General features: G+C 41.0%; 2 protein-coding genes across 3 annotated transcripts in view; one reads left to right on the top strand and one right to left on the bottom strand.

Moving 5' to 3' along the window:
* Positions 1–7,195, top strand: part of LOC308314612 (patatin-like phospholipase domain-containing protein 2) — a gene marked incomplete at both ends in the record, with an annotated part of 50,590 nt that extends 43,395 nt beyond the window's left edge. The window contains 7 exons of the mRNA XM_080762244.1: positions 4,409–4,474; positions 4,584–4,793; positions 4,994–5,054; positions 5,356–5,508; positions 5,756–5,825; positions 5,932–5,997; positions 7,078–7,195. Coding sequence (XP_080618370.1) covers positions 4,409–4,474; positions 4,584–4,793; positions 4,994–5,054; positions 5,356–5,508; positions 5,756–5,825; positions 5,932–5,997; positions 7,078–7,195 — 744 coding nt within the window. The remainder of the gene's footprint in view (positions 1–4,408; positions 4,475–4,583; positions 4,794–4,993; positions 5,055–5,355; positions 5,509–5,755; positions 5,826–5,931; positions 5,998–7,077) is intronic.
* Positions 7,196–7,520: 325 nt separating this feature from the next.
* tdg.1 (thymine DNA glycosylase, tandem duplicate 1) lies at positions 7,521–19,647 on the bottom strand. 2 transcript variants are annotated; one of them, XM_080761475.1, is made up of 11 exons: positions 19,515–19,638; positions 18,406–18,477; positions 16,935–17,233; positions 15,991–16,301; positions 14,930–14,999; positions 13,904–14,039; positions 10,989–11,071; positions 10,806–10,900; positions 9,967–10,138; positions 9,179–9,331; positions 7,521–8,846 (listed from the first exon to the last, which is right to left on the bottom strand). In XM_080761475.1, exons 2-11 carry the CDS (start codon positions 18,459–18,461, stop codon positions 8,713–8,715), a joined length of 1,509 nt encoding a protein of 502 aa, XP_080617601.1. In that variant the 5' UTR covers positions 18,462–18,477; positions 19,515–19,638; the 3' UTR covers positions 7,521–8,712. The 2 variants fall into 2 exon arrangements, with proteins under 2 accessions (XP_080617601.1, XP_080617602.1); XM_080761476.1 differs by lacking the exon at positions 18,406–18,477 and having other exon boundaries at positions 19,515–19,647.
* Between the last annotated feature and the right edge of the window lie 315 nt (positions 19,648–19,962).

Below are 19,962 nucleotides of genomic sequence, written 5' to 3' on the forward strand. Positions count from 1 at the left end.
ATAGCCCACGGTCCAAAATGATGAGAAACGAGGCTAATTTTTTTTTCAAAATTTCAAAAAACATGGGCTATAACCCACCGTTTTTTTCATTTTTCATTTTTTTCAAATCCTCAAAAATGATGAAAAACGGCGTGCCATAGTATGCCGTACGATATGGGCTATAGCCCACGGTCCAAAATGATGAGAAACGAGGCTAACTTTTTTTTTCAAAATTTCAAAAAACATGGGCTATAACCCACCGTTTTTTTCATTTTTCATTTTTTTCAAATCCTCAAAAATGATGAAAAACGGCGTGCCATAGTATGCCGTACGATATGGGCTATAGCCCACGGTCCAAAATGATGAGAAACGAGGCTAACTTTTTTTTTCAAAATTTCAAAAAACATGGGCTATAACCCACCGTTTTTTTCATTTTTCATTTTTTTCAAATCCTCAAAAATGATGAAAAACGGCGTGCCATAGTATGCCGTACGATATGGGCTATAGCCCACGGTCCAAAATGATGAGAAACGAGGCTAACTTTTTTTTTCAAAATTTCAAAAAACATGGGCTATAACCCACCGTTTTTTTCATTTTTCATTTTTTTCAAATCCTCAAAAATGATGAAAAACGGCGTGCCATAGTATGCCGTACGATATGGGCTATAGCCCACGGTCCAAAATGATGAGAAACGAGGCTAACTTTTTTTTTCAAAATTTCAAAAAACATGGGCTATAACCCACCGTTTTTTTTCATTTTTCATTTTTTTCAAATCCTCAAAAATGATGAAAAACGGCGTGCCATAGTATGCCGTACGATATGGGCTATAGCCCACGGTCCAAAATGATGAGAAACGAGGCTAACTTTTTTTTTAAAAATTTCAAAAAACATGGGATATAACCCACCGTTTTTTTCATTTTTTTCAAATCCTCAAAAATGATGAAAAACGGCGTGCCATAGTATGCCGTACGATATGGGCTATAGCCCACGGTCCAAAATGATGAGAAACGAGGCTAACTTTTTTTTTCAAAATTTCAAAAAACATGGGCTATAACCCACCGTTTTTTTCATTTTTTTCAAATCCTCAAAAATGATGAAAAACGGCGTGCCATAGTATGCCGTACGATATGGGCTATAGCCCACGGTCCAAAATGATGAGAAACGAGGCTAACTTTTTTTTTTCAAAATTTCAAAAAACATGGGCTATAACCCACCGTTTTTTTCATTTTTCATTTTTTTCAAATCCTCAAAAATGATTAAAAACGGCGTGCCATAGTATGCCGTACGATATGGGCTATAGCCCACGGTCCAAAATGATGAGAAACGAGGCTAACTTTTTTTTTCAAAATTTCAAAAAACATGGGCTATAACCCACCGTGTTTTTCATTTTTCATTTTTTTCAAATCCTCAAAAATGATGAAAAACGGCGTGCCATAGTATGCCGTACGATATGGGCTATAGCCCACGGTCCAAAATGATGAGAAACGAGGCTAACTTTTTTTTTCAAAATTTCAAAAAACATGGGCTATAACCCACCGTTTTTTTTCATTTTTCATTTTTTTCAAATCCTCAAAAATGATGAAAAACGGCGTGCCATAGTATGCCGTACGATATGGGCTATAGCCCACGGTCCAAAATGATGAGAAACGAGGCTAACTTTTTTTTTTTAATTTCAAAAAACATGGGCTATAACCCACCGTTTTTTTCATTTTTCATTTTTTTCAAATCCTCAAAAATGATGAAAAACGGCGTGCCATAGTATGCCGTACGATATGGGCTATAGCCCACGGTCCAAAATGATGAGAAACGAGGCTAACTTTTTTTTTCAAAATTTCAAAAAACATGGGCTATAACCCACCGTTTTTTTCATTTTTCATTTTTTTCAAATCCTCAAAAATGATGAAAAACGGCGTGCCATAGTATGCCGTACGATATGGGCTATAGCCCACGGTCCAAAATGATGAGAAACGAGGCTAACTTTTTTTTTCAAAATTTCAAAAAACATGGGCTATAACCCACCGTTTTTTTCATTTTTCATTTTTTTCAAATCCTCAAAAATGATGAAAAACGGCGTGCCATAGTATGCCGTACGATATGGGCTATAGCCCACGGTCCAAAATGATGAGAAACGAGGCTAACTTTTTTTTTCAAAATTTCAAAAAACATGGGCTATAACCCACCGTTATTTTCATTTTTCATTTTTTTCAAATCCTCAAAAATGATGAAAAACGGCGTGCCATAGTATGCCGTACGATATGGGCTATAGCCCACGGTCCAAAATGATGAGAAACGAGGCTAACTTATTTTTTCAAAATTTCAAAAAACATGGGCTATAACCCACCGTTATTTTCATTTTTCATTTTTTTCAAATCCTCAAAAATGATGAAAAACGGCGTGCCATAGTATGCCGTACGATATGGGCTATAGCCCACGGTCCAAAATGATGAGAAACGAGGCTAACTTTTTTTTTCAAAATTTCAAAAAACATGGGCTATAACCCACCGTTTTTTTCATTTTTCATTTTTTTCAAATCCTCAAAAATGATGAAAAACGGCGTGCCATAGTATGCCGTACGATATGGGCTATAGCCCACGGTCCAAAATGATGAGAAACGAGGCTAACTTTTTTTTTCAAAATTTCAAAAAACATGGGCTATAACCCACCGTTTTTTTCATTTTTCATTTTTTTCAAATCCTCAAAAATGATGAAAAACGGCGTGCCATAGTATGCCGTACGATATGGGCTATAGCCTACGGTCCAAAATGATGAGAAACGAGGCTAACTTTTTTTTTCAAAATTTCAAAAAACATGGGCTATAACCCACCGTTATTTTCATTTTTCATTTTTTTCAAATCCTCAAAAATGATGAAAAACGGCGTGCCATAGTATGCCGTACGATATGGGCTATAGCCCACGGTCCAAAATGATGAGAAACGAGGCTAACTTTTTTTTTTCAAAATTTCAAAAAACATGGGCTATAACCCACCGTTTTTTTCATTTTTCATTTTTTTTCAAATCCTCAAAAATGATGAAAAACGGCGTGCCATAGTATGCCGTACGATATGGGCTATAGCCCACGGTCCAAAATGATGAGAAACGAGGCTAACTTTTTTTTCCAAAATTTCAAAAAACATGGGCTATAACCCACCGTTTTTTTCATTTTTCATTTTTTTCAAATCCTCAAAAATGATGAAAAACGGCGTGCCATAGTATGCCGTACGATATGGGCTATAGCCCACGGTCCAAAATGATGAGAAACGAGGCTAACTTTTTTTTTCAAAATTTCAAAAAACATGGGCTATAACCCACCGTTTTTTTCATTTTTCATTTTTTTCAAATCCTCAAAAATGATGAAAAACGGCGTGCCATAGTATGCCGTACGATATGGGCTATAGCCCACGGTCCAAAATGATGAGAAACGAGGCTAACTTTTTTTTTCAAAATTTCAAAAAACATGGGCTATAACCCACCGTTTTTTTCATTTTTCATTTTTTTCAAATCCTCAAAAATGATGAAAAACGGCGTGCCATAGTATGCCGTACGATATGGGCTATAGCCCACGGTCCAAAATGATGAGAAACGAGGCTAACTTTTTTTTTCAAAATTTCAAAAAACATGGGCTATAACCCACCGTTTTTTTCATTTTTCATTTTTTTCAAATCCTCAAAAATGATGAAAAACGGCGTGCCATAGTATGCCGTACGATATGGGCTATAGCCCACGGTCCAAAATGATGAGAAACGAGGCTAACTTTTTTTTTCAAAATTTCAAAAAACATGGGCTATAACCCACCGTTTTTTTCATTTTTCATTTTTTTCAAATCCTCAAAAATGATGAAAAACGGCGTGCCATAGTATGCCGTACGATATGGGCTATAGCCCACGGTCCAAAATGATGAGAAACGAGGCTAACTTTTTTTTTTTTAATTAAAAAAAACATGGGCTATAACCCACCGTTTTTTTCATTTTTCATTTTTTTCAAATCCTCAAAAATGATGAAAAACGGCGTGCCATAGTATGCCGTACGATATGGGCTATAGCCCACGGTCCAAAATGATGAGAAACGAGGCTAACTTTTTTTTTCAAAATTTCAAAAAACTCGTTTTTTTTTCATTTATTCCGCAATTTCCGCAAATTGCGGAAATTGCAGAAATTGCGAAATTGTGGAAATTGCGGAAATTGCGAAATTGCGGAAATTGCGGAAATGGAAATTGCGGTAATTGTGGAAATGGAAATTGCGGAAATTGTAATTGCGGAATTGCGGAAATTGACCTCCCAGTCTCAGGGCGGACATATGCGGACAGTCACTCAGGGCCGACACGATGGGCAATTCAGGCTGCTGACCTGCTACAACCTAATCACGGGTGATTTTTATCTCTTACTGTCTTGAATGCTTATAATATATCTAAATGTTTTGTCCCCTTTCACAGGTTCTGATGTGCAGCTGTTTTTTCCCTGTGTACTGTGGAATGGTTCCTCCCTCATACCGTGGAGTAGTGAGTAGTGCAAGGTGGTGTTTTTTAAACTAATTGAATGTTTTCGTAAGATTTGGACAACCTTCAAAGTGCATGATTGTGCTGTGTGTCTCTCCCTCTCTCCCCTCAGTGGTATATGGATGGAGCACTGAGCAACAACATGCCACTCAGTGAGCAGAGAAACACCATCACTCTGGCTCCCTTCTCCGGCGAGAGTGACATCTGTCCCAGAGAGGGACGGCACAACTTCCTGGAGGTTAACGCTTACAATCTCAGCATCCAGATCAACACAGGCAACGTGCACAGGATCAAGACCTCTTTCTGCCCTCCAGAGCCTAAGGTCACGTATGTCATAGCCTTTGGCACGCAGCTCCCTTTGTTTAGCTAGTTTTAGATTTTTCTAATTTAGCTACGTATAGTGAAAAAAAAACCATGCAGGCAAAAGAAGAAACAACTTGTTTGTCCAAATGTCTTTAGCCGTGTTGAAACATCTCTCTCACTGCCTCAAGTGATGTGCAAACGTAATTTTTAACTCAACAGAAGTTGGCTGAGATCTGTCACTATGGTTACATGGACGCTCTTCGCTTTCTGAGAGAGAACGGTGAATGACCTCTTCCTACTTTTCGAATGACTCAATTTCAATATTGAGGGTTGTGGTAATCAATTGAAATTAAAAATACTTTAAATGAATAAATAACGATTGAGGCACAAAACTGTATTACAGTAGTTGTGATGAATTTTAAAGATTCACCACATACTCTCATGAGCAGCAAGTGTTTAGAAGACCTCATGTATGCTGTAATAGCAGGCCTATAGATACGAGTCACATACTTACAATCGTTGATTTTCATCCCTAGACCCATGTTATCTTCTTAATGAGGTGTATACCATGTCCATTACAGGGTTCCTCAGTGTCATGGCTGAGGCAGAGGCCCCTAAACCCCTGTGCTGTGAGCTGGTGACTGAAGAAGAGACACAGTGCAGACAGAAACACCACCACCACCGGTGGCTGGACCACACGGTGATACACAACCTCCCCGTCAGTGTTAAGAAAGGTAAGAAGTCACAGAGTTTCTACTGCCCAGTTCCTCCCATCACCTGATCACTAGTAGTCAAATTTTACAATAAGGAAATCTTAAAATGGCACCGTGTGACTGTGTCACGAATAAATGATGAGTCTGATGAGACTGTGCGTGTGCGTGTGTGTGTGTGCGTGTGTGCGTGTGTGTGTGTGTGTGTGTGTGTCAGTGCTGTGTGAGTCGTGTAGGACAGGAGCTGATCAGTTGAAAGCGTTTCTGCCAGTCAAGGTGTTGTCCTACCTGCTGCTTCCCTGTATTCTGCTTGTGGAACTGACCTTTATACTGGCTAAAAGGTAAGACACACAGAATGGTTCCTCTCAACTAAGAGGTCCTGTAGGACCAATATCTTTATTTATAACCGTCTGGTCTGATGTTGTGTGGTTTTGTGGCTGTACAAAGACTGTTGACCATAGTTGGAGACTACTACAGGCAGATGTGGACGGCTACAGACAAACAGGCCAACGGGTGAGTGCACAACTCGGCTCGCATGCAGTCCTGCTGTTTACATAATCCTATTTGTTTCGCTCTGGATGTATTGCTAAATCAGATCAAAATGAATTGAATAGGTGCATGCGGTTTCTTGTTGCATGTGATCGTTACTATAGTGTTCGAGTTGTGAAGATAGAAGGATTACACTCAGTAAAATGAGTGAGAATGAAGAACACCGATGAAGGCTTTAGGGCTACTAACCATGAAATGAAATCTCTATACTTGTAATCTTTCAGGCAGATTCTGCTCTGCTGTAAAACGAATCTGGCAACACCACTGCCCTAAACATGTAGTGTTGTCATTAGTAGGAAAAAAAATCACACCCGTGTGAAGTGAGTGGCCCAGGGGGCCGGGCCGATTCCGGCGAGCCACCCCACGTCCGAAACGGTTCAGAAATTACAGTTACCGTGTGGGGGTCCCTCTACTGTACCCTCTACTGTACTGTACTGGCACACCCAAAATCATATACAGTTAATGTGCGTGTGTGTGTTTTTGTGTGTTAGGTTGCGCACAGGTGGTGAAAAACAACCATGCTGTGCTCGTGCTCAGACCCACCCAGCCACACAGTATACCTCCGTAAGGGAGTGGTTGCACCACCTTAAAAACACAGAAGCACCCGGGAGGAGGTGGACTGAAGAGTTCCTGTTGTGCCCTAGAGGCAAAAACTATATCTTTTTTCCTTTCCTATACTATACCGAATGGGTTCCCAGGTTGGTACTGCTGATAAATCAGTCTTATTCCAGCAGTCTGTCCTTCAGACCAGGGTAAACAGAAGGGAGAAGTACACCTTCCTCCTTTGACCATAATACTTCCACTTCATTGTCCAAAGCATCTGGCAGTTTAAACTAAAGCACAGAGGTAAACGGAAAGCAGTAAACTACAGCTGAATGGACAGTAACATGCTCTTAAAATGGATAATGGCATATCTTTGATACATTTGTGAATATTGATGTTTGGTAATAAAGTGACATACATGGTTATGGTTGGTGAATAATGGTTACCATGTAACAAAATATGAATAAGTATATCGCTTTAAATCTCCATTATGCAATGCAGTTGCACGGCTCCTGACTATAAACAAGGTACATCAGGCATTGACACCAAGGGTTGCTCACCTGCCCCCGTAGGTGGAGTTTGCTTTCAGGGTTGCCCGACCGGGCAAGTGCTCATTTGAGGGGTACAACCGTTTAAAACACAACACAAGATATGTCTAAACACCTGAACGTGGCCAGAGTGCTGTCTTCTGGTCTGTGGAATGTACAAAAAAAAAGCAGTTTACCTATAATGTGCTTTTCTCATTATTGCTACATTACATTATTGCTACATACATTATTGAACCGTGAGCAGACATTCACATTTCGTGCTCATACCCAGCCAGGCAGGCAGCCACCCACACATAACTCCGTAAGGGAGTGGTTGCACCACTCAAAAATATCTAAAATCATAGAATAGGTCAATTGTAGAATGAGGGTAAACATAAGCCATAATATATACACACACTATATAAAAAAACATTTTAATGAACAAACAAAAAGCTCCATAAACATCCTTGTGAATGACATTTTCATAATACATTAAAAACTTGATTCAAAACAATTCTAAAAGGAAAAACAATAGTTAGCACCCGTTTGGAGTTATGCAACTCTGATAAAAGGTTTCTGCAGAATCACAGAGATCCATGAGCAAACACACTCACATGAGGCCTGAGTGGCAAGTGGAATCAAAAAGCAGTCAAGTGTCAAAACGGATCGTTTTAGAATAAAAACCAAAAAGAAACTTTGTCAACTTTGCCAAGACAGCTTGTAGATTACACATAAGAAATCTTACCAGAATATGAGTGATTGCTGGTGTTGATGATACCAGTCATGTGTCTAACAACCAAGGATGAATTATCGGCACATCCAAGGTACAGTAGGTACACTATATCCATACCGTAACCATACCATAACATGTTGCACCATGTTGACACAGACAGCGGTTTGTCATTATGACGTCTTTTCACAATGCACAACTCACTGACCGACCGGTCACATTATAGGACTTTGTAACTGTTTTATGCATGTCACTCAGTTATGCTGAAAATGACACCAAGTGTACTTGCAGGACTCAATTGTTTGTACGGTTCTACTAAACATGATATTGGCGAAAAGGTAAACTCAAATACGGGATATTATAATATTGTACTGCATGTACAATGTATTATGCCACCACAAGTTCCTGTTTGGACCAATTCTGACCAGTCAAAGGCCGTTTCTTCTACTGCCAGGGCAGTAATTATGAGTAAAACTACTGCAACACAGTGCAGTACTTTGCAATACAGTACTAACACAAAAGAAACGTTTAAAACACATGACCTAGTCCCTGATTTCAAAATTTTAAAATGACCGCCACGAGGTCATGCACGTATTTACTAACAAAAGGGTAGAAAAGTGCAGAAAATATTCTGCAAAATCTCTACAGGTTCTATGTATTGTATGTATACCGACCGTATATAATCAACTACATCACTAATTAAAAAGGGGGTAAAATCTACAATTTGAAGATGGGCCTTCTTTCTAAATGAGGTGCTGCCTCCAGTGAAGGGAGAGGTAACAAAAAAAAGCAAGTTTTCAGCAGACAAGCCAAAGGCGGTTGAAGTCTTTGTATGTGCATACAGACAGGGCTCTTATTTTGGAGGCCAGGTTTAACCCCTCACACACTGGCCTCTGTGGGTCCACCAGCAATGTCTGGGATCTGGTCTGTAAAAGACTGGCTTATCTGAATGTCTGGAAGATTGCCCTCTGGGGGAGGATCAGTTTGAGATGTGGTTGCCTTGTCCGAAGAACCTGGAATGATAGAAACAATGATGATGCTTACCAGTTATTTCGTCGACTGAAATAATGACAAAAGAAATCGTTGTTCAAACATTTTATGTTTGGTTGCGCTCTGAAAATAGCGGAACTACAAGCTCACAACATGTGGAGCTGGGACGTGCTGTGAGCTTGTAGATCGGCTATTTTCAAGTCAAGTCACTGACAATCTACTGAATTGCCAATGTAATGGCAGGACATGTCCATTACAGGGTTCCTCAGTGTCATGGCTGTGGCAGAAGCCCCTAAACCCCCCCCCCCCCCGTGCTGTGAGCTGGTGACTGAAGAAGAGACAGTGTGTACTGTACCTGTGTTTTCAGCATCTGAGAATTTACAGTGACCGTTGGTCTGAGGTGCCCCTGCTCCCTCAGGGTCTCCCGGCGGGGCGTATGCTCCTCCGTAGGCGTCCTCGTACCCGGGGTCGTACGCCTCCTCCTTAATCGCCATCCTCTTGGCATCCTCTGTTGAAGGTCACGTACAAAAGCAGAGAGTTGAGCAAGACCGACTCTAAAACCTTACCGTTTCTTTGGGCAGAATTTCTGGTAATAAAATTATGGCATTTTAGATATAATATTTGTTGTAACTAAACCATTTGGTAGTGTGTGTGTGTGTGTGTGTGTGTGTGTGTGTGTGTGTAAATATACCAGTTGTGTCATGTCCTTCAACCAAATAATAGAAAAGTAGTGATCATATTGTATAGAGGTGCTCCGATTGATCGGCCACCGATTGGTAATCAGCCGATTACCGTGATCGGCAATTTACCCGAATTAAGTGGTATAAAAGTATATCAGATATATAGTACAATATAATTTTGCATCTTTGTGACAGGCCTAAACATTCTCCCCTTCCTCCCCACACATGGCAATCGTGAGAAAAACAATCGGTGACCAGGATCGGTCCCAAAAAACCTGATTGTAGCACCTCTAATTTTATAGACGAAACTTAATTTCTATGAATAGAAATGAATGGTCCGCATCCCTACATACTGTCACTGTGTATTCTATCATTAATGTATTCTATTAAAAATATTACAGTATTACACATCCTCATCCATTTTGTTCCGGACATTACATTGTGGAGCTTTTTTGCAGCTTACCCTTGGCCAGTCCCAGGTCGAAGGAGTAGTGGACCTCCTCTATCTCCTTGGCTTTCTGGACTCCCTTCAGCTGGTCTCTGAGCTCCCTCAGTTTGATGTAGAAGTGGACCTTGTCCTGGGCCCGGGGGAACTGGGCACAGCGGGCACTGGAGGATGGCATCAGGTACAGAGCCTGTGTTGGGAAGAGATAGTGGCACTAGGCATGTTAACCCATTTAGGCCTGACCTCAAAATTTAAAAGAAAATTCTTCTAAATAAATAAATATTTTCACGATTTTTCAAAAATAGCAGACCTACAAGCTCGTATCTGCTATTTTTCAATAGCTAAATTATAACGTTTAATGATTAAAACACCAAAAGGGGTTCCCACCCAAAATGGGTTAACGATACATCGTAAATCAATTAAAATCAAATCAAACTGGGGACAAAATGAAATCATGATTATATCGCAATTTGACTAGTGATGCACACAGCACAGGGCACAAATCTTTATAAGATAATTGATAAAACAAGTTTTCAGTCGTTTGCTACTGTATAAAATTAAAAGAGAAAGAAAAGTGTGTGAGAAAATCATTTGTCTGGAAAATAATTTAAAACATTGTGAAAAGTAAACCTAGTACCGTGATTCGAATCGTATCATGATTCGAGTTACATGCCTAGCAGATACATCACATATAACGTTGACATATTGGTCCGTTGTAAGCAGCACAGAAATATCCATCCAGCAGAATAAAGATAACACACATCCAACTTAGATTCTAGGCTATGATTATGATCTAACAAATGTGTCAAAGTGTAATGAAGTGGTTCTATTTTATCATTGTGTTAAAGAGCACTTACCACATCACAGTCAGGGATCTTGTGCGGCTGCAATCCGAACGTCAGAGTCTTTGGTTTTTTACCAAACATTTCTCTACAGAACATTTCATAGATGCCTGTAGGAAAAACGCATCATTTAAATTCTCACACGAAACACAAAATGAACCTTTCTTAATGCTTTATTATGATTGATTAATTACTTACATTTTCCATTGAAAACTGCTATGAGAGGCTTGAATTTGATCAACTTCTCTGTGAGTATTTTGCCACCTTCACGTAATTCTTTACTATTGTAATGAGAAAGAAAAGTTATATTAAATATTACAGTAGATATACCGCCCAGGTTGTAGTCTACAGCAGTGGTTCCCAAAGTGGGGTCCGGGGACCCCCAGGGTTACCTGAGGGAGTTCCAGGGGGGACCCTGGTCAGGCTCCTACTTGGCCTCACCCCCCGAACCCACCTCACCCCTGCCCACTTTGACAGGCTGGGATGGCTTAGGGTCGACGACAGAGTACAGCATCTTGCAATGGGTCTGGTCCACAAGATTCGATACACCACCAAGATACCCATGTACCTGTCTAAATACTTCCTTAATGTAAACGAAGTCCACACCCACAACACCAGAGGGAGTGCAACAAACCATGTACAACCCAGATTCGGCACAAACAAGGGACTAAATTATTTTCGCTCCTATGCGACCAAAATGTGGAACGCCCTACCAACAGTCATTAAGACATGTGAATCCCTTGGCTCCTTCAAAACTGCTCTCAAAGGGCACCTACGGATGGCTGCAATTCGAAACTGGCCTCTGTAAAAGCTGAATTTTTATCAGGATTGTACTATGTTTTTGTATGGACGTGGTGTTGGGTGCCTGCACATATGCACACATGGCATCAACGCATGGTGTTGTGTGCAGGCGCCCTACACTCTGTCTTTCGTTCTCTTTTATCCCCCTGTTCCCCTCACTGTATATATATATTTTTTCCCTTTTCGCTTCCTATATGATGAAATTCCTGTTCTGTTCTTTAACTACATAGAAGTGTCTATTTGTTTGTCTCTAAATGTTTTGATGAATTGAACAATGTGGACCCTGTTGTAAACAAGTGTAAGGCTTAATTGGGTCGTCCACTCACAGTTAACAGTCTTTGTATTGAGTTTGTGCTTGAAATGTACTGTAATTCTGCAAACTGTTAATAAAGATTTCAATCAATCAATCAAACCCATCTATTTTGTTCATGTTCATAAAGTGCTAAAGTGTTTAAAGCAGTGGTTCCCAAACTTTTTCATGTCAAGGACCCCCCAAATTGACACTACTTAGCCCGTGGACCCCCATTTGAAAAGATATGCCAGGGACCCCCATAAGAGAAGACGTACACATTTAGACGTCTACATTTAGACGTCTACATTTAGACGTCTACATTTAGACGTCTGTATACATTTAGACGTCTACATTTAGACGTCTACATTTAGACGTACACATTTAGACGTCTACATTTAGACGTCTACATTTAGACGTCTGTATACATTTAGACGTCTACATTTAGACGTCTACATTTAAACGTATACATTTAGACGTATACATTTAGACGTATACATTTAGACAGTGTCCCCCTGAGTGCCTCCCCAGTGTCCCCCTGAGTGCCTCCCCAATGCCTCCCCAGTGTGCCCCCCGAGTGCCTTCCCAGTGTCTCCCCAGTGCCTCCTCAGTGCCTGCCCAGTGTCCCCCAGTGTCCCCCCAATGTCTCCAATAGCAATACAAGAGCAATAATACAAATTAATCTTAATGTATTAATCTTATTAATTAATGAATCAAATTAATTAATGAATCAAAATTGCGGCCTGTGCCCAGCACCATGCCAAAGCTCTTTCCTGCAGGAAACACTGCTTGTGGTTGTAAATATATTGTTATCCGTGTTGCGAGGATGAGGGGGTACCTGGAAAAATATCTACCCCAAAAGGGGTACCTGGTCCAAAAAACGTTTGGGAACACCTGGTCTACAGGTCTCTCTCTTAAGCAGAAATGTGGACATTATCTCACTCATTTCAGTGCTAGCATCTATATTAGTATTATTATTACTACATACAGATGCATTGGTATGCATGACTGCATGTTTTAGTTTTCCATTAACCTGTGCAAGTCCATTGTTAACCCATTCTGGGCGGGCACCCATTTTGGTGTTAGCACTATGTTATGCTTTAGCTATTGAAAAATAGCAGATCTACAAGCTCATAGCGCGCCACCGAGTGGCGCGCTACGAGCTTGTAGGTCTGCTATTTTTGAAAAATCGAAGAACGACTGACATTTTTTAGAATCTGATCTCAGGTCAGAATTGGTTAATCAGACCAGTGTGTGTCCAGTGGAAACCTCGTATGAATCTGATCTCAGGTCAGAATGGGTTAACCTTCAACAAGCACCTAATCTCTTGAGAAAGTATAATTCTGCAAGTCTATGGTTAATGAACAATGTGGACAAAAGACAAACAGGGCCTTTTCTTTGCTGTTATAGAGCACCGAAGTTTGTCAAGATCGGTAGAGGGCGCAAATCCACGGGTTCATTCATGTACTTTATTTGCATTGTAATCCCCATAGGAGGGATTTTAGACCGCCTCATATAAGAACTGTTAAACAAAAAAAATAAACATGTCATCCCAGCCGTTAGACTCAGATATGGAGAATCAACTGAGAGAAAACGCTATGGTTACTGCTGCTGAATTAGTTACATTTTGGCTAGAAACAGACTGTATCATATATGAGTGACTGACTGACTGTCAAACGATACAGAGACACCTCCCTGACAATAACGCTGAGACAGCTTGTTTATTTTTTGGACCACAATGCTTATATGAAAACGATTAACCAGGGGATGAGTGAGGACTTCGGCGCTCTATGACACTATGGGCTGTATTTTGCGTGTCTTAAGTACCAGGTCTTATTCCCTAACTTGAGTAAACTAAAGACCTGGAGGCGTGATCAATGCTCTTTGGCCACTCAGAATAGCCAAAATGGCATTGATCACGCCTCCAGGTCTTTAGTTTACTCAAGTTAGGTAATAAGACCTGGCACTTAAGACACGCAAAATACAGCCCATTGTCACCATCCCTTTTCTACGGTGTACTTACGTGGAGAGGTCTTTGCTCCCTGGAGTAGCTCTGGCCACCATGTTGGTGAAGCCAATCTTGTACTTTCCAGGCAGGATGGTGTCACTTGTGTGGTTGAGCAGCTCATCAGTGAAACCAGACAAGAACAGACACTTCCCTGAAACACACAAAACATTACCGTCGCATTTGATTAAACAAAGTGACACCAACATATTGACTAATTCAATCTGGAACTTGGTTATTGCAAATTGAGAGCAATTATTGTCCCCGACCAAGGTTTCTCAATTTTAATTAACTTTATTACACTATATATTTTTTACTTTAAGATTTTAACTAAAACAGGATAGCTGTGTTTTTTACGGCTTATGATTGGTTGCGGAGTGGAGTAGGGAGCGCACACAAGTGGTTATATGCCTAACCTCACAAAAACTATGCCTAAACCCAACCTTAACCAAGTTAACCTAGGAAAAAAACCCGGACCCGCCCCGCCCGTCAATCATCAGTTCTACAACCCCCCATTCAAGAAATTGACGGGGGGGGGGGGGGGGGGGGGGACATGTAGTTGAATGAGGCTACTGCTGCTTATATCATGATTTCAACCTAAATGGCGTAATATAACTACAAGGATAAGATTAGCCTGATGACCGTCTTGAGCCAAGGCTGTTTCTGTAAAAAATAAACACTACATGTGAAATGCTACGATAAGGAAGCAAGGATTCGGCCATGATGTCACTGCTACAAAACAAGGAAGTAGCACACTAAGCACAGCAGATGTGACATCACTGGCGATTCCTTGGGCATGTGATGGACTTAACTTGTTAAGCTGTTGAGAAGGAACCAGCTGCTGTCCATAACATCCTTGCAGTACGGGCTGATTCAAAAAGGTCACCCACCCACCCACCCACCCGCGTTCCGCCCGTCCCTGCACCCGTTAACTTAGTCAAACTTGGGTACCTACGGGGTATCCGCGGGTATAAGACCCGTTGCAGGACTCTGCCTTTAAGTTGAAGGGATACGTTTATGAATATGACAATTTGTGACACTTACAGAAATGATTTCCATGACCGGGGAACCAGCTTCCAATAAAAGCTGCCATCAAACCAGGGTTGATTCCAATCTGAAAATGTTAAAGTGTGTTGAGTTTTATGAAAACCTCTACTTAAGGTTCCACAGTTAGACATTTACACATCAGTGACATTACTAAAGAGAACCTCGACAGTGATTGTAGCAGGTTCATTCATACTCATACGTTCACCTTCCCCAGCTCATTTTCATGATATTCTACCAAGTCATTTAGCTGCTTTTACCTGTATGAATACGAGAATAAACCTAAACCCTCTTGAATCTTGGGACCCCAATTGGCAACACTCTGGTCACCAGCTTGGTTTTCTAAACGTTGTGTGAGCAATACTCCATGTCTTACTTCTCTATATCATGGAGTATACACAACTCAGACACTAGCTTGATATACAGTATCACATGAGTTAACTCAACAGGCAGTACAATTCATTATTTTACTACAGTCACAAATCCTGGAAAAGGTTATTTTGCTCAGCAAACCTAGTTTCCTTATTTCCTTGCACTTTGCCATCACCAAATACAGTTATAGGACAACACATTCAGATCAAATGGTCTTACAGTAAGAAAGTGGGCCACAACTTCCAACGTGTAGCATCACCCTACCCACACCATATTGATTACTCTGACATTCTGAATGTCAATGTGTTTCTAACTACGCGGTTTCGAAGAGCTTAGCTTATGTTTACACAGAATTATATTTATAGAATTGAAATGCTGGCAAGTGAAAGTCATATTTTGTTTTCTGATTTCATGTTCATTCAACCCTCCAAGTAATACATTATGTTGACAAATTCCCTGCGGTATTTCTTAACATGTGGACCCAGCATTTCTCAAGTCTTACATTGATTGCTTCTAAAGACTGGACATCAAGATTAAAGAAAGCTAGTTTTTTGTATCTCCACTTGTTGATTTAATTCACCTAGAGTCCCTTGGTCAAGTCCCCCGATTAGACAGACGGCAATAAAAACTCCAGTGGCGAACCATTGCTTTAGATTAACTATAGCTATCCATCCCAACCATTCACTTACAATGACGTAGTCCAGGTTGTATTCTAGGAGATCTGGGAGAGTTTTAGTCATCACTTCCTCCTCCGACATCCCTTTGAAACGATCCACTTTCCTCCTGACCTTCTTGAAAGTTTCGTCGACCTTCGGCTGGCTGCCATCCGCCTCGCCCTCCTTGGCTTTCTTGGACTTGGGGCCTGGTTTGCCCTTGGGTGCCTTGGGCTCCTTGGGCGGTTTAGGTTCTTTTGGAGCCTTGGGAGGCTTCGGAGCCTTGGGGATCTTCGGAGGTTTGGGTTCCTTGGGCTGTGCTTGTCTGCCTCTTTTTTTGGCTGGGGCTGGAGGAGTTAGAAAGAAAGTAAATATTGGTGTTGCCAAATACCCTCCCCACCCCCCTCCGACTACAATGGGCTGAAATACAAGTCTCTCACAGAGATTCTGAGGACTCCTGTTTGCAACAAGATTTTCCATTGAGGTTTGTCGGATTTCATCTCACAAAAGTGAATCTCGTCAAGTTTATGAGATATTAAACTAGAAGTGCAAGTCAGGTAGGATATTATGGGCCAGCAATGTTGGGAACGCATCAGCCTCCTGGTGGCGCTAAAACAGGCACTAGCAAGCTGCGTTCATGACTTGAGGCAAGACAGCAATGACTAGCGGTCAGAAATTTACACTACACCCATTGTGCGTTGATCATGCACTATTTGCAGTTTGCATACTGCATTATCGGTATTTGAGCACATGATATATGACTTTTCATATATTAAATTATGTTGATGGCTGTAGTACAGCAATAAATCATCACCATTGCATTCCACACTAATACAGCATTTGTTACAAACTGTACACAACAGAGAATCGTATTGTTCTGCATTATACTCATCATGGATACTTTATACATAACACCACTTCACTATCATACCCATTTGATCGCATAAACAAAACTACCCCAAAAAAAAGGATTACAGTACGTTTTGTGAGGTCTGCAGGCTCCTGCTGAAGCGTCCCTGGATTGGCCGCCATGTTTGGCACAGGCCTCTCTTCCGCTTGTCCCACAGGCACCGGGTACTGCAGTCGGTTCTCTGGCGCCTGCTGCTGTCTCACTGGGTACTGATGCTGATGCTCTGCTGCCGGGCCCACCGGAGGGTAGTGAGGCTGCTTATGGTTCTGTGCCACCGGGCCCACTGGGTAGTGAGGTTGCTGCTGCTGTAGGGGGTTAAAGCCCGAATACTGGGCCTGGATTTGCTGTAGCTGCTGGGCAGACTGGATCCTATTCCAGGAGTAGGAGAGTAGGGGGAAAAATATATAGGCAGAGGAGCATCCGAGCATTAATAATAACTACACAATGCAGGATGAAACTGAAGACAAGTGGGACCTGCTGGAAAGGATCCCCAGTAAAACATCACACACACACACACACACACACACACACACACACACACGCACGCACACGCTGATGTGCCTCTTAACAACATGATGCCTTTTTTCACTTCTCTGCAAGTGTAGCATAAGCAGTTAATACATGTACAATAGACCGATCAATAAGGGCCTTTCCCGGCCGGCCCCACCTCTCTCCCATTGTTTATATTGTGTTTTAGTTTGGCCGCAGCAACAGGAGGGGGTGGCCTTAGTGGGCTGCGTTCATACATTCAAGACACCTGTCTTGTGTCTGTGTATAATGGCCACTATTGTTTGATGGGAGGGAGGGGGGAGAACACATCCATCAAAGCTGTGTTCAGACACAAGTCAGGTGTCAGACACACGGCAAGTGTCTTGAATACAGCCCAGTAAGGGCATATGTCGACCCTGCCCGCTCACCTCCGCCCCACCCCCTCCTGGTGCTGCGGCCATCTTGGATGCTAAAGACAATATAAACAATGTGAGAAAGGCCCTTATTGATGTAGTATGAGTTTTGCATTTCACATTAATTACATTCATTGTTAATTTATTTCCGTTCAGTTTGAACTGAAAAAATACATCAAAATCAATTAAGCGATCCTACAGATGTAAGGGTTTAAGGGGATTCAAGAGTTAGCAACCATCCACCATCAACCTGATCCACAGTTGAGAACATGGTGATTAGAAATAACACCACACAAACACACAGCATCTGCATTAATATACACAAAATAACATTCAATCTGACACCATTCAATCTGACACCACATTCCTCTTTGCTCTGCTGGTGTTAGACAGGTTAAGTAGCCCAACCCCCCAAACACACTAGTAGTAAACAATAATTAAATCCCCTAGGCAGCAGCAAAAGCATGCAGCACAATCAAAGATGATTATGCTGTCAAAACAAAGGTGGGGAAAAAAGTAACATGGGACGATTGTTCGCACATGCTTTCATTTCATTTTCACACTCGGCCACTCAAAGAGGAGCGTTTGCAATTAATCTGTGTCCGTTACAGCCACATTGGGATGGGGAAGACGACTCACCACTGTTGAAGGTATTCCGAGGGGTAGGGCACTGATCCATACAGCTTTTCTTCCATCTTAAGGGTGGTTTGACTTTGTCAAATAGATTGATATTCATGTTGAGGATACATTAAATTGGGTGATACACCATTTGGGCATTTACAAACATGTACTAAGCATTATCTGGCAGTGTATGAAAGTGAATGCATGTGCCAGCAGACAAAACTGACTGAAAAATAAAAAAAATAAACTCTTGCTCAAAATGAAATTGATCAAACCAAATAAAGATAATAAAAAAAGGAAAAGGAAATGGCGAGAGATGATACAGAATAACAAGTCTAAGATAGGTTTGAACATTATTAACCTCAGTTGTTATTATCAAATGCTTTGGATTGCACCCAAAACTCTGATGATTAGCAATTGCCACAGGAATACTTATTCCTTTCATGGCTATGCCAATAAACTGGTTAACCTCATCGATACGTATTATAGACTGACATATTAACAGTAGTCGTCTCAGTCTGAAAATAGAATTCGTCATATTTAATTAATGGATTGTATACTATGAATTAAGCTGAAGACGCGTTAGCTATCGTGTGTTGTGTATACTAGGCTAGGGTACTATAATATGGCCAAACAAGACATCACTTCCCCTTTGTTTTAACAAAAACAAATCGAAACAGTCTTCATAATTTGGTATATTCAATTGTATCGTTACATTCGTCTCGTGTATTACTGACAGAGTTGAAGAGGTGTATCTTGAATATGGAAGATTAAACGCTTTATTTCAAACTGGGGCCTTGAAATGTGTCACTCTGTAGAATGAATGAAGGAATTTTTAAAGTTTAACATTTAAAGATAACATTTGAAGGAACCCAAATGGTACGTTTAAAAACAATAAAGCTCTCTTTAAAGTTCCACATGTGCTTTATTCGGATCTCACTTCACGAATCAAAAGAAAATAAGGTACAACTTATGAGAGTATTGTAGTTCTACTCCATGGTAGACACCGGCTAGCTAGCCTACTGGCTAACATTAGCTTATTTAGCAGGGCCGATTCATTAGTTCACTAAAGCTTCCTTATCGCCGGAGTACAGATAAACGTGTATTCAAGAGAAAGGTACACATACCCGTTACAGTCCTGTGGCTATTATTCGCGTCTTCCCGTGCGGAAAATGGGTATATTTTCGTTTAATCCCGCGCTTCAAATTGGGATGTTTTTTCGAAGCGCTGGCAACCAGCAACAAAGAAGACATGACATACTGGCAGCAGCGCGAGCGCGTCACGCAACGTCAACTTTGACACCGGGAGCTACCAAGTGGGAGATTCAAGGGAACAAAACTTTCTTCCCCACGAATTATAAATTACAACAATAGCCTACTGGAGAATTTAGAAAGCCCACATTTAATGTCCCGGTTTAAAACTAAAGAATGGTGTTTCTAACCGGCTAATACATGCGTGTGTGGATCATGTATGCATTACATTACATCATCGAAATAGATACCCATACCCCTAACTGTCCCAGTGGTATGTTCCGCATGTAGACTTTTAAACTGTGTGAGGCACTGAGGCTGTCTC

Source organism: Protomyctophum bolini, assembly GCF_963924005.1.
Source record: "Protomyctophum bolini genome assembly, chromosome: 4".
Classification (NCBI taxonomy): Eukaryota; Metazoa; Chordata; class Actinopteri; order Myctophiformes; family Myctophidae; genus Protomyctophum; species Protomyctophum bolini.